At 32.7% G+C, this 22,498-nt stretch overlaps 2 protein-coding genes across 6 annotated transcripts in view; one reads left to right on the forward strand and one right to left on the reverse strand.

The window, feature by feature from the left end:
• The window catches only part of LOC143084972 (uncharacterized), a 50,295-nt gene that overhangs the window by 20,067 nt on the left and 7,730 nt on the right, over positions 1 to 22,498 (forward strand). The window contains exons 1-3 of one of the 4 annotated variants that reach the window (XM_076261070.1): positions 18,756 to 18,875; positions 19,992 to 20,622; positions 22,008 to 22,133. The exons of 1 other annotated variant lie outside the window; for it this stretch is intronic. In XM_076261070.1, the coding sequence (XP_076117185.1) occupies positions 19,993 to 20,622; positions 22,008 to 22,133 (756 nt within the window). In that variant the 5' untranslated portion in view covers positions 18,756 to 18,875; position 19,992. Of the gene's footprint in view, positions 1 to 18,755; positions 18,876 to 19,032; positions 19,141 to 19,991; positions 20,623 to 22,007; positions 22,134 to 22,169; positions 22,196 to 22,498 lie in introns of those variants that run through there. 2 more of the 4 variants (XM_076261071.1, XM_076261072.1) reach the window with 2 other exon arrangements.
• Positions 132 to 22,498, reverse strand: part of LOC143084971 (uncharacterized) — a 40,702-nt gene continuing 18,335 nt past the window's right edge. For both annotated transcript variants that reach the window (XM_076261068.1, XM_076261069.1), the window contains 9 exons: positions 16,736 to 17,038; positions 15,484 to 15,527; positions 14,809 to 14,888; positions 13,196 to 13,317; positions 10,593 to 10,750; positions 9,293 to 9,351; positions 3,360 to 3,880; positions 2,662 to 2,765; positions 132 to 521 (listed from right to left, as the gene is read on the reverse strand). In XM_076261068.1, coding sequence (XP_076117183.1) covers positions 498 to 521; positions 2,662 to 2,765; positions 3,360 to 3,880; positions 9,293 to 9,351; positions 10,593 to 10,750; positions 13,196 to 13,317; positions 14,809 to 14,888; positions 15,484 to 15,527; positions 16,736 to 17,038 — 1,415 coding nt within the window. In that variant the 3' untranslated portion in view covers positions 132 to 497. The remainder of the gene's footprint in view (positions 522 to 2,661; positions 2,766 to 3,359; positions 3,881 to 9,292; positions 9,352 to 10,592; positions 10,751 to 13,195; positions 13,318 to 14,808; positions 14,889 to 15,483; positions 15,528 to 16,735; positions 17,039 to 22,498) is intronic.

Here is a 22,498-nt window from a genome sequence, read left to right on the forward strand (position 1 = left end):
TTGGTTTAATTTGGCCCAGTAGTTTCAGAGGAGAAGATTTTTGTAAAAGTTAACGACGACAGACGACGACGACGGACGACGACGACGGACGCAAAGTGATGGGAAAAGCTCACTTGGCCCTTCGGGCTAAAAAGGTAAATCAAGTTAACATTATCTCTATTGCTTCCAATCAATAGAATACAAAATAACATAAATTATGAAAATTATTTGATTCTTGTCAGTCATGTAATACCACCAATTCATCCTTAGTAACACAAGTTTTGTTCTTGTTTACATGACTTAGTACAATCATTTTCACATTCCTCAATACTGTTGTATCTCTTAATAGCTTAATATACTCAAGTCTGGGGTGTTGTTACTCCAAAAACTTCCATAAGTTTATATTTGTGCACTATCCTTTCTTCTTACTCAATAGACTAGCATGCCATCTGTTGATGACTTCAATTGTTATACTTCTGATACTATTGGTAGTAGTTAACTATAAAACTGTGGTAGTTTCAATTTTTCCAAATCTTCTGAAGCTGGAAAGTATACAAACAAAAGTTCAATTTACTGGAACAACTTAGAAATAAACCTAGCTAGAAAATTTAACTAATTTTCCAAGGTCAATTGATTCTCAATTGAACTTAATTCCATTGAGCAATGATTGTGCCTACACCAGCACGCATATCCATATGATTGATAAGATGTAAAAACTACATCAGATCATTGTATGTTTTCTGAACTCCTGGTCAAGTCTTTGTAGTTTTGCATCATGACTAATAATTTCATGTATAATAAAATTGAGAATGGAAATGGGGAATGTGCCAAACAGACAACAACCGGACCATAGAAAAAAACAACAGCAGAAGGTCACCAACATCTTCAATGTAGCGAGAAATTCCCGCACCCAGATATATTTGTTATCAGAAGCTATATACAAATAGTTTTAACTTACTTCTAACTGTGGTGAAGATCTAAAATAAATACATCTTGTACTTAAGATATATTCATAACTTGAGTTTTAACTGGCGAGTTTATAAACAAACATGTGTTATTGCTTTACTCATAACTTTAGTCAGCCAGTGTGCATAAATCAAGGTCATGTGTTCCTTCTTTGATGTATTTCTTTACAATAAACTTCAAATATTTCAAGCAGAGTGATTTTTCAAGAATCTAGGCGTAATAAAAGATACATCGGAAATAAACTTTTATCTTACAATTAAAAGTAATAAATCAAAGAGCAGATTGCTGAGGGATAAGATTGCCATTGTTTTCATTGCCATATGTATACATGTGGCTGGATAATATTATTTTCAAAACTAATTCAACTGCACATGTAAAATGTAATTTACGTAATCTGAATAGTTACAAAATAGCCAATCCTGGATAAAAGTGTATGAACAATGTACTTAGGCCTATTGTGTTTTATTTTTGTACTATCAATTCCAAGTTTACTTTCCACAGCCGTCACTGAGACTCAGAGTGAGAGAAGGTATTTCACTTCGTATCTTGTCACCTATTTTCCAACATTAATTCTAGGAGGAACCCCATTCCCAACTCTTTACATATTTAATTTCCTTTGGATCAGTGATCATGATTCCTTTCGTACATGCCATACACATTCCTCGCTTTAAATTGCGATTGTTTTAAATATAATACGACGTTTATCGACAGAACGAGTTAATTTTTCTAGACGTGTTGTTTTGATTCAGAATTCACGCAAGTTACTTACGGAAGGGAGACAATTTGGAACAATAATATGGAAGACTTCATTTCGCCTGAAGGGGTGTTGTAGTTACACCTTTACAATGTGGATTACATAAATGATTTATTTGAATTTAAATGATGCATATGATTTAAAATTATGCAACAACAATAACCCTCAATAGTAGACATACATAGAAAAGATCACATGAGTTATAGATTAATCAATTGAGTGGGGAATCCAGAGCAACCATTCAATTTAATACCCCTTGAAGTCAAGAAAACTATATGCATGCGCATAATTACCTAAACAAACCCTGGAACAAGAACGTATATTAAATGTTAATTAAACGATCTAGAAGTACATTATCAAATATCAGTTTCATAACGGTGACATATAAGAAAAACTCCACTTCATTTCTTATGACAGAAATAGATTTATCTGAATTTAGAGAATTCTCTCATTTTTATCACAACTAGGAAATTCACTCTGACGTGTTTTTAAATTTATAAAAAACCACTATAAATATAACTACTGCTTAATTCTGATTTTCTGTGTTGTTAAAAACCCGCATATAAGTCAAGGGAAATATCAAACATGAAGATTATGAAAAGAACATTACAGGAAAGTTGTTTAAGTTCAATCCCTTTGTTTGTGTTTACCTTTTGAACAAAGACCATCATAAGAATCTGAGATGTTTCTTAATGTTTAGAATAAAACGGTTGACATGAGGGCTTGGCCCTGAACCAATCGTATAAGTCTACAGATTGCTTGAAAGCAATCATATCCCAAAAAACAGAAATCTGTGGTATGAGATATTGAACTAACACCATGACACACAGATTCTTAGACCAATAAACTTCAAAAGTCATAATTCTATACATTATTTAGTCAGAAAAGGGTTAATTTTAATCTGATGATATACCTATGTTTTCAGTAAATGAACCCCATACATAAATAGACAAAATGTTTACCTGTTTAAGATAGGAGGAGTTTATGGCCTCATTTTTACAGCTCTCCTGGTCTGATTTATTTGAAGCATCAGTTGATAGGTTATCTTTGTTAAATGTAGGTACACCTAAAATATATATTAATTATAAACCAAAAAATTAAATGTAAAAATGGAAATACTCTTTCTTTTTAGAATAATTAGTCCACTGTACAAATGTTAAACTGGTCACATGTTAATATAACTGTTATCCAATAACAATTACAGGCTCCATATAGTCATGCATGTATAGTATTTTTCTTGAAGAGTACACGAACAAAGTCTGCAGTGTGACAACAATTCAAACTCCCCACTTTTGCTAATGATTTAAACTTTTAAAAAATACTTAAATCTTACAAATTTAGGCTGACTTTGTATTTGTATATGATTTACACTCAACACTAGAAATTAAGATTAAGTTTTACAATGATAAGTTCAATTTCTCAGGGGGAATCAGTTCTCTTATTATCACACCTGAGAGCAGATATATAATACCTGGTTTTCTTCACCTATAAGGACTCATTCCCCATTTAATTATAATTAAGTTTAAAAATAAAATCCAATTATTTTCCTTCCCTTTCCTTAATTCATTAAAAAGTTTCATTTTTTTTTCTTTCCCTTTTGTTTTAAACGACTTGATCTTAATCCTAGGAAAGCTATTTTTAGATTTATAGCTTGACTTACAGAAATACTTTTCATTTTCCTCATCACTAGCCTCTTTATCATGTGAACTTCCACCGGGCATTGTCCATTTCTGATATTCTGTCTCTTTCCCCCAACTTGCACATGTTCCATGACTTGTTTGTTCATAATGTGATGGCTCTGTTGCCTCTTGATCCGTGGAATGACTGTAAGCCATGCCTATGTTTTTATTTTTTGTATCGAGATAAGTAGAGTTACCATGTGATGTCATATTGTTAGAAACTTCAGTAGTACATGTGGCTGGATGTGAATATTCTTTTTTCCACTGTTCTGTAGTATTCTGATGTAAGGAATTACTTTGAGAAAGCCATTTATCTGAATGTTCTGAGGTATTTTGTTGCAAGGATTTACTCTGAAATGATCCCTTGTTCCATTGTCTTGTTGTTTCAAACTGTTTTCTTCTATCATGTTTGTTGTGGGCTACTCTCATATCCAGTTCTTTGTAAAACTTTTCAAATGCTTCAACTGCTCCTTTCTTAGAAATAAACCTCACAAAGATCATTCTGAAATGATAATACTATTGTCACAGAATAGAAGTTCCTTCATAATGCAAGTTCCAAAGGGAAAAATTATTCTGGAATATTATTTCCACAGGAATAAATATTACAGTATATGTTCCTAACGGAATTAATGGTACAGAATATTTGTTTCCACAGGAACAGATATTATGACAATGTTTATAACAAAGTTTCGATTGGAACTTCTGTCAGGTGGAACAAATATACGTTGACACTATTACAATAGTTATACAACAATCCCTGACATGAGGGAATAGGTTACTTAATAACACTGAAAACACCTTGTGAATTGTTGAACTTACTCAAGAAATTGTGTCACCTGACACCTGACACTTAATTGGTTTTAGAAATCAAGTAAAAATAGATAAAAAAAATCATAGCAGATACCCACATAATGGTTGAGGCCAAAACCTAGTGGTCATTTGATCAGAAAATCGGAAACAAAGCAGCAACAAATTATCAGGACCTCATAAGCAACTTTCATTCCTTGGTTGGTTACATTTCATTCAGTGGTTCTCTAAAGGAAATTATTCAAATGTATTTCTCTTATGGTTCTATGGTATACTAGGTCCCCCACTGGTGGCCATATTTGATGAGGCAGTCGCTTCAAAAAAAACACATGACCAGCAACACATAAGAAACATTCATGCCATGTTTGGTTACATTCCATTTAGTGGTTTTCTAAAAGAAGACATTTGTTTGTATTTCTTATAGGATCTTATATTAAACTTTAGTCCCCACTGACGGCCATCTTGGCTGATGGATTGGCTTCAAAGTAAAGACACTTGGCCAGCACCTCATAAGGAACATTCATGCCATGTTTGGCTCCATTCCATTTAATGGTTCCCTTGTAGAAATTTAGAAATGTAAAAAATAACGACAAATACAACAGACAACAGACGCCACATGATAAAATAGCTCACATGGCCCTTTGAGCCAGGTGAGCTGAAAACAAGAGGCTGTCACAACGACAGCAAACCGGATTTATTAACATTTATTTGTGTCCTGGTAATATCACAAGAACCATTACTGATGAATGGTGAAAGTGAAAATCGTCAATATCAAATTTGACCTCCATTTTGTCATCAGTATCAACATATTAAAATTTGAAAAGCTTAGATTGAATGATTCATGAATAAATTCAACAACGTGAATGGAAACGCCATTTTACGATCTTTCAAGAACCATAACTCCTGAACGGTAAATGTCAAAATCATCATTATTGAACTTGACCTCTATTTTGTCATCAGTAACAACATATTAAAATTTCAAAAGCTTTGGTTGAATAGTTCATGAGAAAATGCATGGACACGACGGGAAACACCATTTTTCAATCTTTCAAGAACCATAACTCCTGAACGGTAAAAGTCAAAATCGTCATTATTAAACTTGACCTCCATTTTGTCATCAGTAACAGCATATTAAAATTTCGGAAGCTGTGGTAGAACAGTTCATGCATAAATGCACGGACACGACTGGAAACTCCATTTTTCAATCTTTCAAGAACCATAACTCCTGAACAGTAAAAGTCAAAATCGCCATTATTGAACTTGACCTTCGTATAGTTGTCAGTAATAACATATTAAAATTTTAACATTTTAACATTTGATTGCCGCCCGCCGACCGCCTGCTGGCCGGCCGTACATTCCCAAATCAATAACAGACATTTTTGTCACAAAAATCCAGTCAACAAAATGACAACTAACCCCAACAACCTAAAGACTTTAAACAATTATCATGTTTTGTTGTTTTTGTACTGCATTCAGTTTTACCATTGGAAAACCTGTAAATTCTTCAGGTATAGTAAATACATTGAATTGTTCTACTGATACATCAAAGGCTTCAATAAAATAAAATCAGTAAAACATTTGAACTACTATCCTGTTTACTCCTAAAAAAGAAAGAACCATGTGCTCCGCAGGGCGCAGCTTTATATGACCGCAGAGGTTGATCCCTGAACAGTTGGGGCAGGTATGGACAAAAAATTTAAGCGTGATACAGCTCTGAATTTGGATTGTGATCAAATTTTTGACATTATATGGTTTTTTTTACACAAAACAAATGTCAAGCCACTCCATCATCATCATCATCATCTTAATTAAAATTTTAAATGGACTTTGCAACAATAAACACTCATTTAAATACATCAGAAAATTATAAAAATAGAAAATGACATGATAGTCATGTCTGGCAAATTTCCAACATACATTATCTAAAAACATTTTAGAAAAGATAAGGAAAAAAAGCTTCATCAGCAACATTTTATATTGGCAAATTTCCAATGAAGTTATTTACATAAAGTTATTGGCAAATAAAAATAGAAAATGACATCATAGTCATGTCTGGCAAATGTCCAACATACATTATCTAAAACAATTTTGGATAAGATAAGGAAATTAGCTTCATCAGCAACATTTTATATTGGCAAATTTCCAATGAAGTTATTGGCAAATAAAAATAGAAAATGACAACATAGTCATGTCTGGCAAATTTCCAACATATATTATCAACTACTATTCTATACAAAGAAAGATAACTCCAATTGAAAATTAATTGCTATTGCACAATATTGTGCAATTAGATATTTCTTGCTATTGTGCAATACTGTGCAATTGAAAATTTCTTGCTATTGCACAATACGATATGGAATCCTGATTTGGACCAACTTGAAAACTGGACCCATAATCAAAAATCAAAGTACATGTTTAGATAAAGCATATCAAATAAGCCCAAGAATTTAATTTTTGTTAAAATCAAACTTAGTTTAATTTTGGACCCTTTGGACCTTAATGTAGACCAATTTGAAAACTGGACCAAAAATTAAGAATCTACATACACAGTTAGATTTGGCATATCAAAGAACCCATTTATTAAATTTTTGATGAAATCAAACAAAGTTTAATTTTGGACCCCCATTTGGACCAACTTGAAAACTAGGCCAATAATTAAAAATCTAAGTACATTTTTAAATTCAGCATATCAAAGAACCCCAAGGATTCAATTTTTGTTAAAATCAAACTAAGTTTAATTTTGGACCCTTTGGACCTTAATGTAGACCAATTTGAAAACGGGACCAAACATTAAGAATCTACATACATAGTTAGATTCGGCATATCAAAGAACCCAGATTATTCAATTTTTGATGAAATCACACAAAGTTCAATTTTGGACCCTTTGGGCCCCTGTTTCCTAAACTGTTGGGACCAAAACTCCCAAAATCAAACCCAACCTTCCTTTTATTGTCATAAACCTTGTGTTTAAATTTCATAGATTTCTATTTACTTATACTAAAGTAATGGTGCAAAAACCAAAAATAACGCTTATTTGGGCCCCGTTTTGGCCCCTAATTCATAAACTGTTGTGACCTCAACTCCAAAAATCAATCCCAACCTTCCTTTTGTGGTCATAAACCTTGTGTTTAAATTTCATTGATTTCTATTTACTTATACTAAAGTTATTGTGCGAAAACCAAGAATAATGCTTATTTGGGCCCTTTTTTGGCCCTTAATTCCTAAACTGTTGGAACCAAAACTCCCAAAGACAATCCCAACCGTCCTTTTGTGGTCATAAACCTTGTCAAAATTTCATAGATTTCTATTCACTTAAACTAAAGTTATAGTGCGAAAACCAAGAAAATGCTTATTTGGGCCCTTTTTGGCCCCTAATTCCTAAAATGTTGGGACCAAAACTCCCAAAATCAATCCCAACATTCCTTTTGTGGTCATAAACCTTGTGTTAAAATTTCATTGATTTCTATTCACTTTTACTAAAGTTAGAGTGCGAAAACTAAAAGTATTCGGACGACGACGACTACGCAAAATGACGCAGGACGACGACGACGACGCCAACATGATAGCAATATACGACCAAAAAATTAAAATTTTTGTGGTCGTATAAAAATGAAATACAACATTATTTTTGTTTTATTCAATCACCATGATGACTTGGTTGATTGATATAATATGCTGGGGTCTCAACATATACGTAAAATGTTATTTTGTTCAGATTTGGTGTTTCTTACTGTTGCATGTGTTGTAATTAGAAGACTGGCAAGCTGATATTTCTGGAATATTGTCATTAATGTTGGAGACTATCGCTCAAAACAAAGGGTTGGTAGGTATGCAAAAGGATTATTTTTTCAAATTGATTGATGATTTTGTAAATATCTCAGGAATAAGAATTGTATGGAATAAAAAAGTAGAAACAAGAGTGCACAAGCTGAAATGTCTCGCCTTCTTTACTAATCATTGATATTATGTTGATAGACCTGAATATAAAGCTTTATTACAACTGTCACATAAACTCAACATTAACCAAGAAAACAAAACGTTAATCAATGAACCATGAAAATTAGGTCAAGGTCAGATGAACCATGCCAGGCAGACATGTACAGCTAACAATTCTTCAATACAACAAATATACATGTACCGTAGTTGACTTATTGCTTATAAATGAAGAAAAACAGACCAAAACACAAACACCCAACACTTAGCAATGGACCGTGAAAATGAGGTCAAGGTCAAATAAAACCTGCGTAACAGACATATAGATCATAAAATATTTCCATACACCAAATATAGTTGACCTAATGCATAAAGTATTAGAAAAATAGACCAAAACTCAAAAACTTAACTTTGACCACTGAACCATGAAAATGAGGTCAAGGTCAGATGACACCTGTCAGCTAGACAGGTACACCTTACAATCATTCCATACAACAAATATAGTAGACCTACTGCATATAGTATAAGAAAAACAGACCAAAACACAAAAACTTAACTATAACTACTGAACAATGAAAATGAGGTCAAGGTCAGATGACACCTGCCAGTTGGACATGTACACCTTAAATTCCTTCCATACACCAAATATACTAGACCTGTTGCATATAGTATCTGAGATATGAACTTGACCACCAAAACTTAACATTGTTCACTGATCCATGAAATGAGGTTGAGGTCAAGTGAAAACTGTCTGACAGGCATGAGGACCTTGCAAGGTACGCACATACCAAATATAGTTATCCAATTACTTATAAGAAGAGAGAATTTAACATTACAAAAAATCTTAACTTTTTTTTCAAGTAGTCACTGAACCATGAAAATGAGGTCAAGGACATTGGACTTGTGACTGACGGAAAGTTCGTAACATGAGGCATCTATATTCAAAGTATGAAGCATCCATGTCTTCTACCTTCTAAAATATAAAGCTTTTACAAAGTTAGCTAACAGCGCCGCCACCGCCGTAGCCGCTGCCGGATCACTATCCCTATGTCGAGCTTTCTGCAACAAAAGTTGCAGGCTCGACAAAAATTAATCAGTCCGAAAAATAACAAATTTCAACTACCTACCCTGAGGTAAAATGAACCTCTCTGAAGTCATTAATCATATTACTTACCCTGTGGTAAAATGAACCTCTCTGAAGTCATTAATCATGTTGAATTTCTCAGCAACAGCCTACAAAATGATAACAAACTGGATTTTTATCAAATTCATTACAATCTTCGTAACCGCAATGAAGGGCAATAACTCCTAAATATCTTGGATATAGAGGATAAGTTTATACACAAAATGAATCAATCTTAAATAGAATGTTTTTTTATTTTTCATTTGTACTAAATCAATGAAATGAACCTGTCTTGTCATTGTGCAAATGTGTCTTAACTGTTAAAAATTTCTGGACCCTTAACAGATACTTTATATATATGTATATATGTTTCATTCATTAAGGCCTTTTAAATTGGAATTTATTACAATATTGAAGCAACAATTACATCGCTTGTATACATTATGTTACAATAACTTTTTTTACTTTCATATGTTCACCAAGCCTCAGACTATAAATTTGATAATTTAACTATCTCAATTAGATAAATCTGATAATCAACACTACTACAATGAATAGACAAAAGATCTTTAATTTAAGACTAACCTTCCATCTAACATGGGTTAAAAGTTAAATGAAGTTCAATTTATATCAAGAAAAAAAGATGTTGTGTATATATCAATGAGACCATAGCAAAACAACAACATCCAATAATTCTACACAACTGTTACAGCATAGAAGTTACAGGGTTATACCACTGTCCCAGATCTACAATAGAGGAGGTATGATGGTGAAAACACTGTTACAGCATAGAAGTTACCGGGCTATATCACTGTCCCAGGATAGAGGAGGTATGATGGTGAAACCACTGTTACAGCATAGAAGTTACAGGGCTATACCGCTGTCCCAGAATAGAGGAGGTATGAGGGTGAAACCACTGTTACAGCATAGAAGTTACAGGGCTATACCACTGTCCCAGGATAGAGGAGGTGTGATGGTTACACAACTGTTACAGCATAGAAGTTACAGGGCTATAACACTGTCCCAGGATAGAGGAGGTATGAGGGTGAAACCACTGTTACAGCATAGAAGTTACAGGGCTATACCACTGTCCCAGAATAGAGGAGGTATGAGGGTGAAACCACTGTTACAGCATAGAAGTTACAGGACTATACCACTGTCCCAGGATAGCAAAGGTTTCAGGGTTACACGGAAGAGGTTTAAGGGCTACCAAAATGTTTGTCATTGTCTTTATTAACTTGCCATGAGTCAAGAGCATGTAATTCAGTGTTTGATTTTTGGTTGCTACATATTTTCTTAATTTTTATTTAGGCATATGATATGTCACTTGTTTACTTTTGAAATTTGGTACCTGAGATGATGTTCCAGGAGGTTCATTATCTCTTGGATAACACAGACTGTAACGTCCACGTATATCTGGCTTTAACTCATTATAACATGAGTCATTCTCTGTTGCCAGACTTGATGCTGATTTTGTTATAACTTTGCAACCATCATCTTCTTTCTTCTCTTTAAAAGTTTAATGAAATTTAAAAATAAAACAAACAGTATATTTGGGTCAAAAAAAAAATATATGTCTGTTTCCTGTTCCTGACCGACCCTGACTCAAAAGCCCCGACCCTGTTTCCGGTCCGATCCAGATCTGTATCTTACTATGCCCTAACAATCAAAACGGATGCTCCCAGCACAAATGCACAAATGTGCTACAATTAAGGTTTTAAAAATGTCGGCACTGGGAGGATAATTGAATTAAAGCTTTATTAAAGAGATTAAATCATTTTTAGGTACAGGACCCTAACCAGACATGACATTTAACCGACTGCAAATCTGACAGGAAGTGCCAAAAAAAATTTTTTTTAAATCCGGACCTACTGACCCTGATTTATTTGCCTTAGCAGCAGGAAACAGACATATATTTTTTTTTGGCCTTAAGAGATAACTGCATTGTATTTGAAGCTTTGCTGCCTTCCATCACAAGTTTTACTGTCGCAAAATTAGTTTACCCAGCTGCGCATAGCGGAGACAGGTAAACCGTATTTCTGACAGTACAACTATCGATGGGTGTAAGTACAATCAAACTAAGTTTGAACCTCAAACTAATTGCAACAGAATATGTATCAGTTCTTATCTATAGCATTTAGCCCCAAATATACATAGAAAAAAGTCCCATAAAATCTTTCTTGAGGAAAAACTCAAAATCTGCATTTTTAATTTCCTATGGAAAATAACATTGGAAAGGGAGATAACTCTGCAAAAATGGGTCTTTTTTTTTCAGTTTTTGGTTGATTTTCTTAAAAATTCAAGCAAAGTATGATACTTTGATGGGGTTATAAGTTTGTATTTGACTATATGATATCATCTTCTGCTCATGAAATGTACTAAACTGAAGTGTTATGGGTATTTTTATATTTTTTTGCTCATTTTTCATTAAAGATTGCTAATTTATGGCTTTGTGTGACCATTTCGAAAAAAATAATGTGAAAATTTGGTATTGTTTATATCTGTAAATTATATTTGTTCAGCATCTACCTTGTTTAAAGAAACTTTAAACCACAAAAAGAAGAATATATGCTTAAATAGTTTTATTAAATTTAAGATTCTTTGCCTTGACATGTAGAAAAAATTAATACATGGTCAACTAATGAATTATGAAGTCTATATTGTAGCATGATAAAAAATATGGAAACACCTTTAGAGTTGTTTTTTATACTCTAAAGACTGCTAAAATAACAAGAATCTGTTGAATAGATGCGGCAAGTTTATAATTTTGTATCAATTTTTATTGATATTTCTGCCATTTTTTGCAGAGTTATCTCCCATTTAAATGCAAATCTCCATTTCTATTTCAAAGTTGTGATATTTTGGTTTTCCTCAAGTTAGATTTTGTAGAACTTTTTTCCGTGTATATTTGGGGTATAATGCTAAAGATTAAAAACCTAAAAATCTTCTGTTGCAATCAACGTTAGGGTCAAATTTATGCTAGATTGACTGGACTATGTCCACAAATCTTCAAAAACAATACAGTTATCTCTATTCTAACACAAAACATGTTAATTATTCAATTTCGATCATTAAATCAGTGTTAAATTTTCATTTTAGTAAGTTATGCAAGAAGATGTTATGTTCTTTTGCCCCAAAACTAGGTTACGACATAGGTATGCTTCCCTTGTCAAACCTAAACACCGGTTGTTTCTGGCTTCTTTGCTGCTTCAGAATGCAATAAAATTTCATAAAAAGAAGATTTTTAGGTGCAACATGTGAGTTTTTTATTGCTTATTATTGTAGAAATTACATGTCAATTCATTCTGCAATTCAAAATGTCGGCTTCCTTAGTTACAGACAAGGAGCTAGAGAATTGCACACTTACTGTCATCTGATCAGAACCATTGATACAAAATAATTGCATTAGAATATTTAATTCATTGATTGATTGGTTGTAGACGTGACATCAGCCAACATTGGTTTTAAGTTGACCAAGATGATAATCAACATGAAATGTATTTTGAAGTAATGATTGTAAATTTGTTATATTTGATAATGTTAATGGTGAGCTTTTAAATTTTCCATTATAACTAGGACCATTATATCTGACTTGTAAATATGAAGTTAGTCAATATCGAACTCGAACTTCATTTTGTAATCAGTAACATCTTAAAATATGAAACGCATTGGTTAAAGGGATCTTCAGATGTTGCACAGAAGCAACATAATTTTGAGCTAGTTTCCAATCCATTCTGGACCATTACATATGAATCTCATTTTGTAATCAGTAACAACATCTAAAAATTTGCAAAAGCACTGGTTGAAGGGTTCGTCAGATAAAGCAATGAAACTCATCAACTTAAAAACACTTAGAAATGAACCAGTCAAGTTACTTGATTTTTTCATGTTGAGCACAATTTAACACTGTGAGTAATAACTTTTTTTTTATATCCAGAAGCCTTGGTGTTTTACCTTTGTCCAATGATGCTACAGATAAACGAGCTTTTATAAATCTTCCTCTGTGACAAATTTCATTTATTGTTCTTACACAATCTTCTGCCTGGGATAACTGTCTGAATTTAACAAAAGCAAACCTGTATAAAGAAAAACTATTTTTAGACTATATGTTGACTATGTGGTTGTATGTGATTTTACAGATCACTTTTAATAGAAAACCACACATAACTAACATGAATGATTTAATTATTTCATATAAAAATTTCTTTATTTTTTTTCACTCTGAGTCTAAGATTGTGATTGATAATATTTGACTTGCTAATTTGGTTATTTTCTTGGTAGGAATGTTCTTATAATGATTCACTTTGTTTGTTTGTTGTTGTTTTTTTTCTTTCTATTTAACTTAAAATTGGAAATACTTGGGTTTTACAATCATACATTCCAAAACCATCTCCTTTATCTACTCAGCACAATGCAATCATACTTGGCGTCCATTTGTCTCATCTATTTTTCTTATTCCATTATACGTAATCATCTTTTATACTTTTCAAGAAACCTAACTCACCTATTATACTATTAGTTATTTACATACCTGTCAACTGACCCGTATTCTGCGGGTGTGACCAGAGATTTTCACAATTCTGAGGGATCACCCGGAACACCCGCCGGGTCATTGAAATAACCCGGGAATTCCGAAAATGACCCGATTTCACCCGTATTTCTTAGCCTTGAGATTGATTTCATAAGTAATATTCCTTTGAAATACCGGCAAATTCGTAATTCTTCCATGAACAGGAAGTTCATCTAGCTATGTAAACTGTCAAATTAAGTGACCCATTAAGTGCATGGCTTCACTTGACAGCTTTGGTGTCAAACACACTGTTAATTAACACCAATTACCTTAGGCTTAGCTTTAGGTTGTAAATAAATTGCACCATGTGGTTTACAAACTGAACTAGAGTTCCTTCCCCTTATTTGTCACCATTCAAAATTATTCCTTATATTTACGTTTTATGGGTGAAAAAGATTAAATCATTAAAATATAAAATTCAAATACATATTGAAAAATAACTTTTCATTATTTTTATACCTTTATACAATTTTTTTTTAAAAGTTGAAAATTATTTTTTACATAAATTTATACTTCCTGTAACTATACTTTATCATAGTCTAATTTCCTTGTTGAATGAAATAGTCAACAGTCTCAAACATTTAAGAATTACATTAAATTCTAGTGTTTGATGATTGTAGTATTTTCTCTCAAAAAGTAAAGCACATAACACTGAGTTACACAAATTAATAAAAATCTTTAAAAGTGCAATGAAATAATACTTAATAAGATTTAAAATGACTAAACAAAGTGAACATGCATTGATGTTTTGGTATCTTTGATATACATTATAAGAAAATGTACCATAAATACTGAAATTCAGCTCGAAAAAGTTCGTACGTGTTATGACCTGAGATTTGATTCTTCAATACAAGTCATGACCTGCATTTTCATCATCACAGGTTGACAGGTATGCATTTAGATAAAATTGTGGAGAGTTGTCCAAATAATAATATTTTACACAGCAGTCTCATCTCTTTTATTGCTCATCTATTTAGCTAAGTACAAATGTACTTACACTTTTCTTCTGTCATCCTTATTCGTTCTAACTCTCACAATTGTAGGGTGAAAATCTTTTACTAATTCTTCAACATCAGGCTTCAATATATATGAAAACAATTATCTTAAAAGCAGTGAAATCAATATATAAAAGTTTCTCTCAAATAGTTAAATCTGTTTTCACAGAGATAGGTCTCACTTTTTGGTAATTTGGATAATGCAAATATTGAAATTAAAATAGCAACACTTTAACATGTAGGTTTTGAAAATATTCAAGGTCAATGAACCCTGCCTGAAGGTACATGGCTAAACAATCTCCATGGAAATTAGATGTGCCAATGCTAATACAACTGCATACCAATTACCATTGACTTATTATAAATAGTTCCTTTTAAATAAACCTAAACACAGACTAAAAAAAATTGAGAATGGAAATGGGGAATGTGTCAAAGAGACAACAACTCGACCAAAGAGCAGAAACCAGCCAATGGGTAAACTTAGCAAAGTCAATAAACCATAACTGAGAGGGTGAGTCAAATAATCTCTCTAGAGGCTAAAGATGACAATAGCGGACATAGTCCCTTTTATAGTACAGATGATCCAAAGCGTTGAAAATATAATGTGCCACTGGGTTGATTAAAACCTTTAGAGGCAGATATTAATCACAATTAATTATTTGATATATATTATTTACCTTCGTCACAGATTCTTCCAGATTTCCAATATACACCTCTATATCTGTAAATGTAAAAATAGGACTTTTTGATAAAACATCCCACAACTAAATGGGTGATACATCACATATACACGGCGCATAACCATAACGGCCACTTCTGGCGGAAACGGATACTGCCACCAAAACCAACGGCGACTTTCGGCGTTTTTCCTATGATGGACTCGGACGACGATCCGAATAATGATGATTTAGACAAATATGTTGGGTAAGTGATACAATTGCTGTGTCCACGGAATCCTCGGATGTTTTTTTGTCATCTAGAAACCACTTATCCCAACGAACATGTATTCCTTTTATATTTGATTAGCATTTTAAACTAGTGACTATGTGTTGTGTAACTCTTTTTCCACCAAAATGATAATTATTTGAGTTATTTTCGGTTTAATTAGAACAGTATTAGCCATACTTACATGGTTTCGACGTAAACTTTCTTTTGTTAATAACATTTTGTGCATAATTCAAGATTTAAAGTCAAACTCCTTCCTTTTCAAAATTATTAGAAACGGGTCTAGGTGAAAGGGTCCGTTTCTAATAATTTGAAAAGGAAGGAGTTTGACTTTAAATCTTGAATTATGCACAAAATGTTATTAACAAAAGAAAGTTTACGTCGAAACCATGTAAGTATGGCTAATACTGTTCTAATTAAAGCCGAAATAATTATCATTTTGGTGGAAAAAGAGTTGCACAACACATAGTCACTAGTTTAAAATGCTAATCAAATATAAGAGGAAAACATGTTCGTTGGGATAAGTGGTTTCTAGATGACCAAAAAACATCCGAGGATTCCGTGGACAAAGCAATTGTATCACTCACCTAACAGATTTGTCTAAATCATCATTATTCGGAGTGTCGTCCGAGTCATTTATAGGAAAAACGCCGAAAGTCGTCGTTGGTTTTGGTGGCAGTATCCGTTTCCGCCAGAAGTGGCCGTTATGGTTATGCACCGTGATATAAAGATGAAATTATAGGAATCTAGGTATTAATAATACTGTGGTTTCAATTTTGTCGTTGGGACTAATTTTGGGACTGAAGAAAACTTCTCTTTTTTTACATTTGGTGACTATTGATATTTAATTGAACATTCAAATTCATGGTTCACCTATTCCTACTAAATAAAATTGGTATACCAAACAAATATTAATGAATTTACATGTAAAAATATTTTTATTTCTTTTGTAAAGTTCTAGCTGATAGTATGCACACATATTACCATTATACTGATTTCCTGGTATCTGGTTTACTAACAAAGACTTAGTATATTCAGTACTGTCCTCATTCACTGAAGAGTTATCTAACTTGGATGATGCATCGGAATCTGTATGTTTCTCTCGAAAAGGTGAGGATCCTTTAACTACATTGTTGGGAATATTATGTGTACTGTTAGGTGTCTTTGTATGCCTCAGATCGCTCTCAATCTCTATTGGTGTACCTGGTATTGGTGAGTTAGATGTAATAGACTCACAATCATCACCTCGTACACCAAGTAAATCATTCATAGACTTGCAAAAACTATCTGGAAAAATTACAAATCATCACAAAATGGCATTAAAAATCATGTTACTCAATAAACTATGAACTGAAGTGATCTTAACTTATATAAAAGAGTTAATTAGGTGATTGTTGCTGCTAATAAAGCCTTTCTTTCTTTTTTAAAGGATATTCAAAAGATAATTTTAAAAGTTCTCAATTTCAATGAAACTGCTTTTTAAAGAGAGACTATGAAGAGCCTGTGTTGCTAGTTGTTTTTCTTTTTTGCATCTTCAACAATGGACATTTGCCAACATTCAAAAAAGGGTGTAAACAAGAGTTCATACACTGAAATATCTTGCCTGTTTTACCATTGTTTACTTTAATCTTGATTGAATTTATGTTGAAAGTTTGATTATCAATGATTACTGAAAATGAGGTTATGGTCAAGGTCAGATGAATTATGTCAAACATACATATTTTTATCCATCTAATGAGTTCAGCCTTTTTCAACTGATTTTTATAGTTGTTCTTATATATGTTGTACTGTTAAACTACTGTCCCAGGTAAGGGGGAGGGTTGGGATCCCACTAACATGTTTAACCCCGCCACATTCTGTGTGTAATGTGCCTGTCCTAAGTCAGGAGCCTGTAATTCAGTGGTTGTCATTTGTTTATGTGTTACATATTTGTTTTTCATTCATTTTTTATACATAAATTAGGCCATTAGTTTTCTCGTTTTAATTGTTCTAAATTGTCATTTCGGGGCTTTTTATAGCTATGCAGTATGGGCTTTGCTCATTGTTGAAGGCTTTACGGTGACCTTATATAGTAGTTAATTTCTGTGCCATGTTGGTCTCTTGTGGAGAGTTGTCTCATTGGCAATCCTACCACATCTTCTTTTTTTATATGTACACATTATATAGTTGACCTATTCCTTGTATTATCTGATAAACTAACAAAACCGCAAAAACTATATAAATTATCACTGACAATCAATCATGAAATCAATCATGAAACTATGGTCAAGGGCATATGAAACATGCCAGACAGACATGTACACATAATTACATCTGACCGCTTTTAGTAATTTAAGAGACAGTAGTCCATCTCAACACTGAACATTTTTGCTGTATCAAATTATCCTATTCTAAGTAGGATTTTGTATTCAAGACAAAATTTGTATTTCCCTCTATATATGTTTTCTATTTGTAGCCAATTGTTAGCCAATGAGACAACTATCCACAAGAGATCAAAATGACACAGAAATTAACAACTACAGGTCACTGTACAGCCTTCACCAATGAGCAAAGCCTATACCTCATAGTCAGCTATAAAGAGCCATGTTGGTTGACAGGCAGACGACATTAGAACCTCATAATGATCATTAATAAGAAAAGCATATCTGACCTACAGTAAAAATGCTTTATATACAGTAACAAAAGTTGTAAATGAGACTAAATGATAACACACGAGAAGGATTATTTTTATAAAAGCAAATATTGATATCTAGGGAAAAGATCCAATGAAGTGGTTCATATCTTTTTTTCATTTGGTTTTGTTGGATAGTTATCTTATTATCAATCATACCACACCTGAATGACCATTTTGAAATATGACATTTTTTAAACACTGCTGGATGACTATTGATATTTGTTGATATATGTTTTGACCATTCCCCCTACACAAACTGTAGTAACTGTTATAGTTAATATAAATGAAGTTTAAAAATAGACACAGGTCATAACACCATGACATGTGATTTGAAATCTAAATATAGTAAAGGGTATTTCCAAGTAATAGTTACCAAGTACAATAGTGTCTGACATTTTTTTCTAAAAATGTAAAATATTGACCAGAAATCAATAGACAGATAAAACTCAGGTTAGTAAATACTTTTTTTTTTTATCTCTTCTCTTTTATTTGAACCTTTTTTTTGTCTATTTTTTACTATCTCTAAAAATGAAAGTTGACAACCTCTCTAAATTTCAAGTACCAGTAAACAACATATGAATAGACTACAGTCATTGTATAATCCTATTCTCATACAATTCTTAAAGTTTAGGTTGAAATGACCTTCTTAATAGAAAAAAGAAAATGAGGTATCAGTGCTTTAAGACTGCCATACCCATTTCAGTTTCACTCTGTGGTAAGACCTTTTGTGGTAAATGTGTTCACTGCAATCTAAGTCCCTACATGTGGGCTACATCTATGAGCATCCAAGTCAAGAAACAGGACGAATCAAAGTGCTTGTAAGCACTGAATGGTTAAGATTGCTTCAATTTATCAGTGGGAAGCAAAATTAAATATTGCATTGGTTGTAGTGGATTTAACAGCAATTCTAGACAAAGGAAGATAACTCCAATTTGTTTAAAGATGACTTTAACCATGACATCCTTTATTTTTTTTAGAACAAATATTAGATTCCTGCACCTTGCAAAAGTTATGTAATTTTCTTGAAAAGGGAAACATCATTTTGTGCCTTGAATATCTGAGCATATATTACATCCGTAATTTTCTTGAAATGTTCATGGATAGGATGTATAGAATGTTATGATCCATGCACTATATTTTGTGTATCGAAAAGGTAGTGATCAGCCTTGGAAGATTCAGGGGCGGTATGCATAAAACTACTTCAGTTAAGATTTGTTCCTAACGGACGGATTTTTCTACATGTACATGTCCAACGATAAATTAGTACTACGATTGGAATTCAAGTGGTTTTATGCATACAGGCCCAGATATAAAGTCAGTCCCATAAGGCTTTGATTGCATTGCATGCAATCTCTACCTATAAATGGTCTATATTGATGACTGTTGCCCCAGGTGACCCAATCCCTTGATTCCCATATATCTTAGCTTTATTGACATCAATTAGCAGCAGGGTATAACTCACTTGCATAAAATGTGCATATTTTCACAAATAAACAAAATTATTCTTTTTCTGAAATCAATACAGCATGGTATTAGTTTAAAGTGTTTATTTTTTATTGCCTGTAGAATGGATAGAGATGACCGTAGACGTTACTTCATTGTTGGTTCTGTTATACTAGAGATTGTTACACCAGTTTTCAGACAGAGGCTAGAGAAGGACTACAAAAGTAAAGGATTGGGATGTCTACAAGATTTCATCAACAGTAAACCTGTCATACACATCCTGTTTCATCTCCGCCATAAAAATACCCAGTGTTGTGTGGACAGCGCAAACTGTGTGAATCATGGTCCACTTCCTCTTAACTACAACCAATGGGATCTATTGTATACAGAGAAACCAACACCAGGCTTCCATCACTGTTTCTGCAAGTATTCAGCCAAAGCTATCACACTAGATGACCTTGACATAACCTTGGCAAGTCTGATTTTGATGAATTGCTGCAATTTAAAACCAAATGAGCGATCACTGATTTCTGATCTGCGGCAGTTTAAAAATAACTACCTAAGCCACAACACAAAAGGTGCTATCACTCAAGCCGAGTATACAACACTATTTGGAGATCTTACAACATACGTCCTTCAACTTGACCCCAGTAAACAAGATGACTTCATTAGGATACAGAACAGACCATTAGATGATTCACTATGCAACAAATATGTTGTTTTTCTTGTGGACATCCACCAGAAGCTTGAAGAGGTATTATATCATAAAAATCTATTTATTTACTTTGTAACATTGTTTTTGACTATAAAGTTTCCAGGGTGTTTATCAAAAAATTGTATATATATAACTTTAATTCTTCAATTATTTTTATATATATACAATTTTAATTCTTTAATTATTTTTATGTTTGCACCGTAGGGGAGGGGTAATCAACTTTTATCCTCGTCTTTTTGTGCATCTGTACGTTCTGAAATTCTTCAACTTTAGATTGCCTCAAATGTTATGAAACTTGTACACAATTGCCTATTACCACAAAACACAGATAACAATTTGAATTTTGGTTGCATCATATTTACCCATCTAAATTAAAGTTATACCACTTTTAAAATGATAAAATAATTGCTGTTTTTGGTTTTTTTTTCATTCTCTAACTTTAGTTTGACTCAACCAAATGTTATTAATTCTATACATAATGTTTATTACTACAAAACACAAATCAAGTTAGAATTTTGGTGATGTCACTTTAAGTTAAGCCTCTTAATTTACAAAGGAAAACTTCTGAATATTTCGTTTATGTTCTCTATCTTAAGTTTGCCTCTACTTAATGTTATGAAACTTATAACACTGTAACAATGCTTATTATCACAAAAATTCCGAATATCAGTAGAGTCACATTTACCGTTCTTGAGTTATTTCCCTTTACATGCCAACTTGGGCATCCCATGGACACATTCCCAATTTCTTTTTTCTTTTCTGAACAACATAATAATATTCATCCATCAACTCTTGCTTGATTATACAAATCTCATCAAGTTCCCTAGTAAAATTAAACAAAATATTTAAGCATGGCCATTATTTTTTGAAAGATTAAAACAAACAATGCAAGCTAGTTAACAGGTAAACAGGAACTTATTGGACAATGGCTACAGAACTGTTTCAAAATAAACTGACAAACGGATGGATTGAAAAACATCTGTCATATTCCTTATTTACTTCAGGCATTTTTGGAGAACAAAATGTTGGGTTAAAACTGGATTTATAGCTAAGCTTCACCTCCAACTTGACTTTTATGACAGTTGTTTATTGTTACGTTATACTGACAAAATTAGGTAATCAACCCAAACAGACATAATAGGCTAATATGATAATAATTGGGATGCCTTGAAAATGCACTGTAAATTTTATGTTTAGAATTTTTAAGTATTTGGCAGGAAGTTGTAGAGCCATTAATTCGAAACTGTGTCACTGATTCATGTATAGTCACAAACAAAATCCAGAAGCTCTAATTCATAATTTCTGTGTGTAGTGGTTTACAGATTCTAGACAACCGTTAAATTCAGAATGACAGAAGGACAAAATAACAGAAAAGGGTAACAATATAGATCCTTAAAATGAGTGGAAGTATTTCATTTATTCAGATTGACACCAGAATACAAAACATAGGGGCAACTACTGCAGACATTCATTTAACTTCAACAGAAATACTGAGTACAATGAACATCAACAATGCTGAGTTAGAGTCTAAAATAATGGCTAAACTAGAGGTATGTACAAATAATAACAGCAATCATTACAGTTAAAGTCTAAAATAATGGCTAAACTAGAGGTATGTACAAATAATAACAACAATCATTACAGATAATGTTATTGTAAATAATATGTATCAGCACTGTGTACAGATAAGTGTTTTCAATTCAGCCAATGAGAGTTTAACAGTTTGAAACATATTTAAAAAAAAACTTTTTAGAGAGGGTCTTGGACATCCACAAACATGTTTCACATCTCCGCATTATGTCTGTGCCTATCCCAAGTCAGGCGCCTATAATTCAGAAGCTGTCATGTGTTACTGAATATCGAATTTGTTTTTCGTATATTGTTTTATACATTTCAGGGCCGTAACTACATTGAG

Source organism: Mytilus galloprovincialis, chromosome 8, assembly GCF_965363235.1.
Source record: "Mytilus galloprovincialis chromosome 8, xbMytGall1.hap1.1, whole genome shotgun sequence".
NCBI classification, from domain to species: Eukaryota; Metazoa; Mollusca; class Bivalvia; order Mytilida; family Mytilidae; genus Mytilus; species Mytilus galloprovincialis.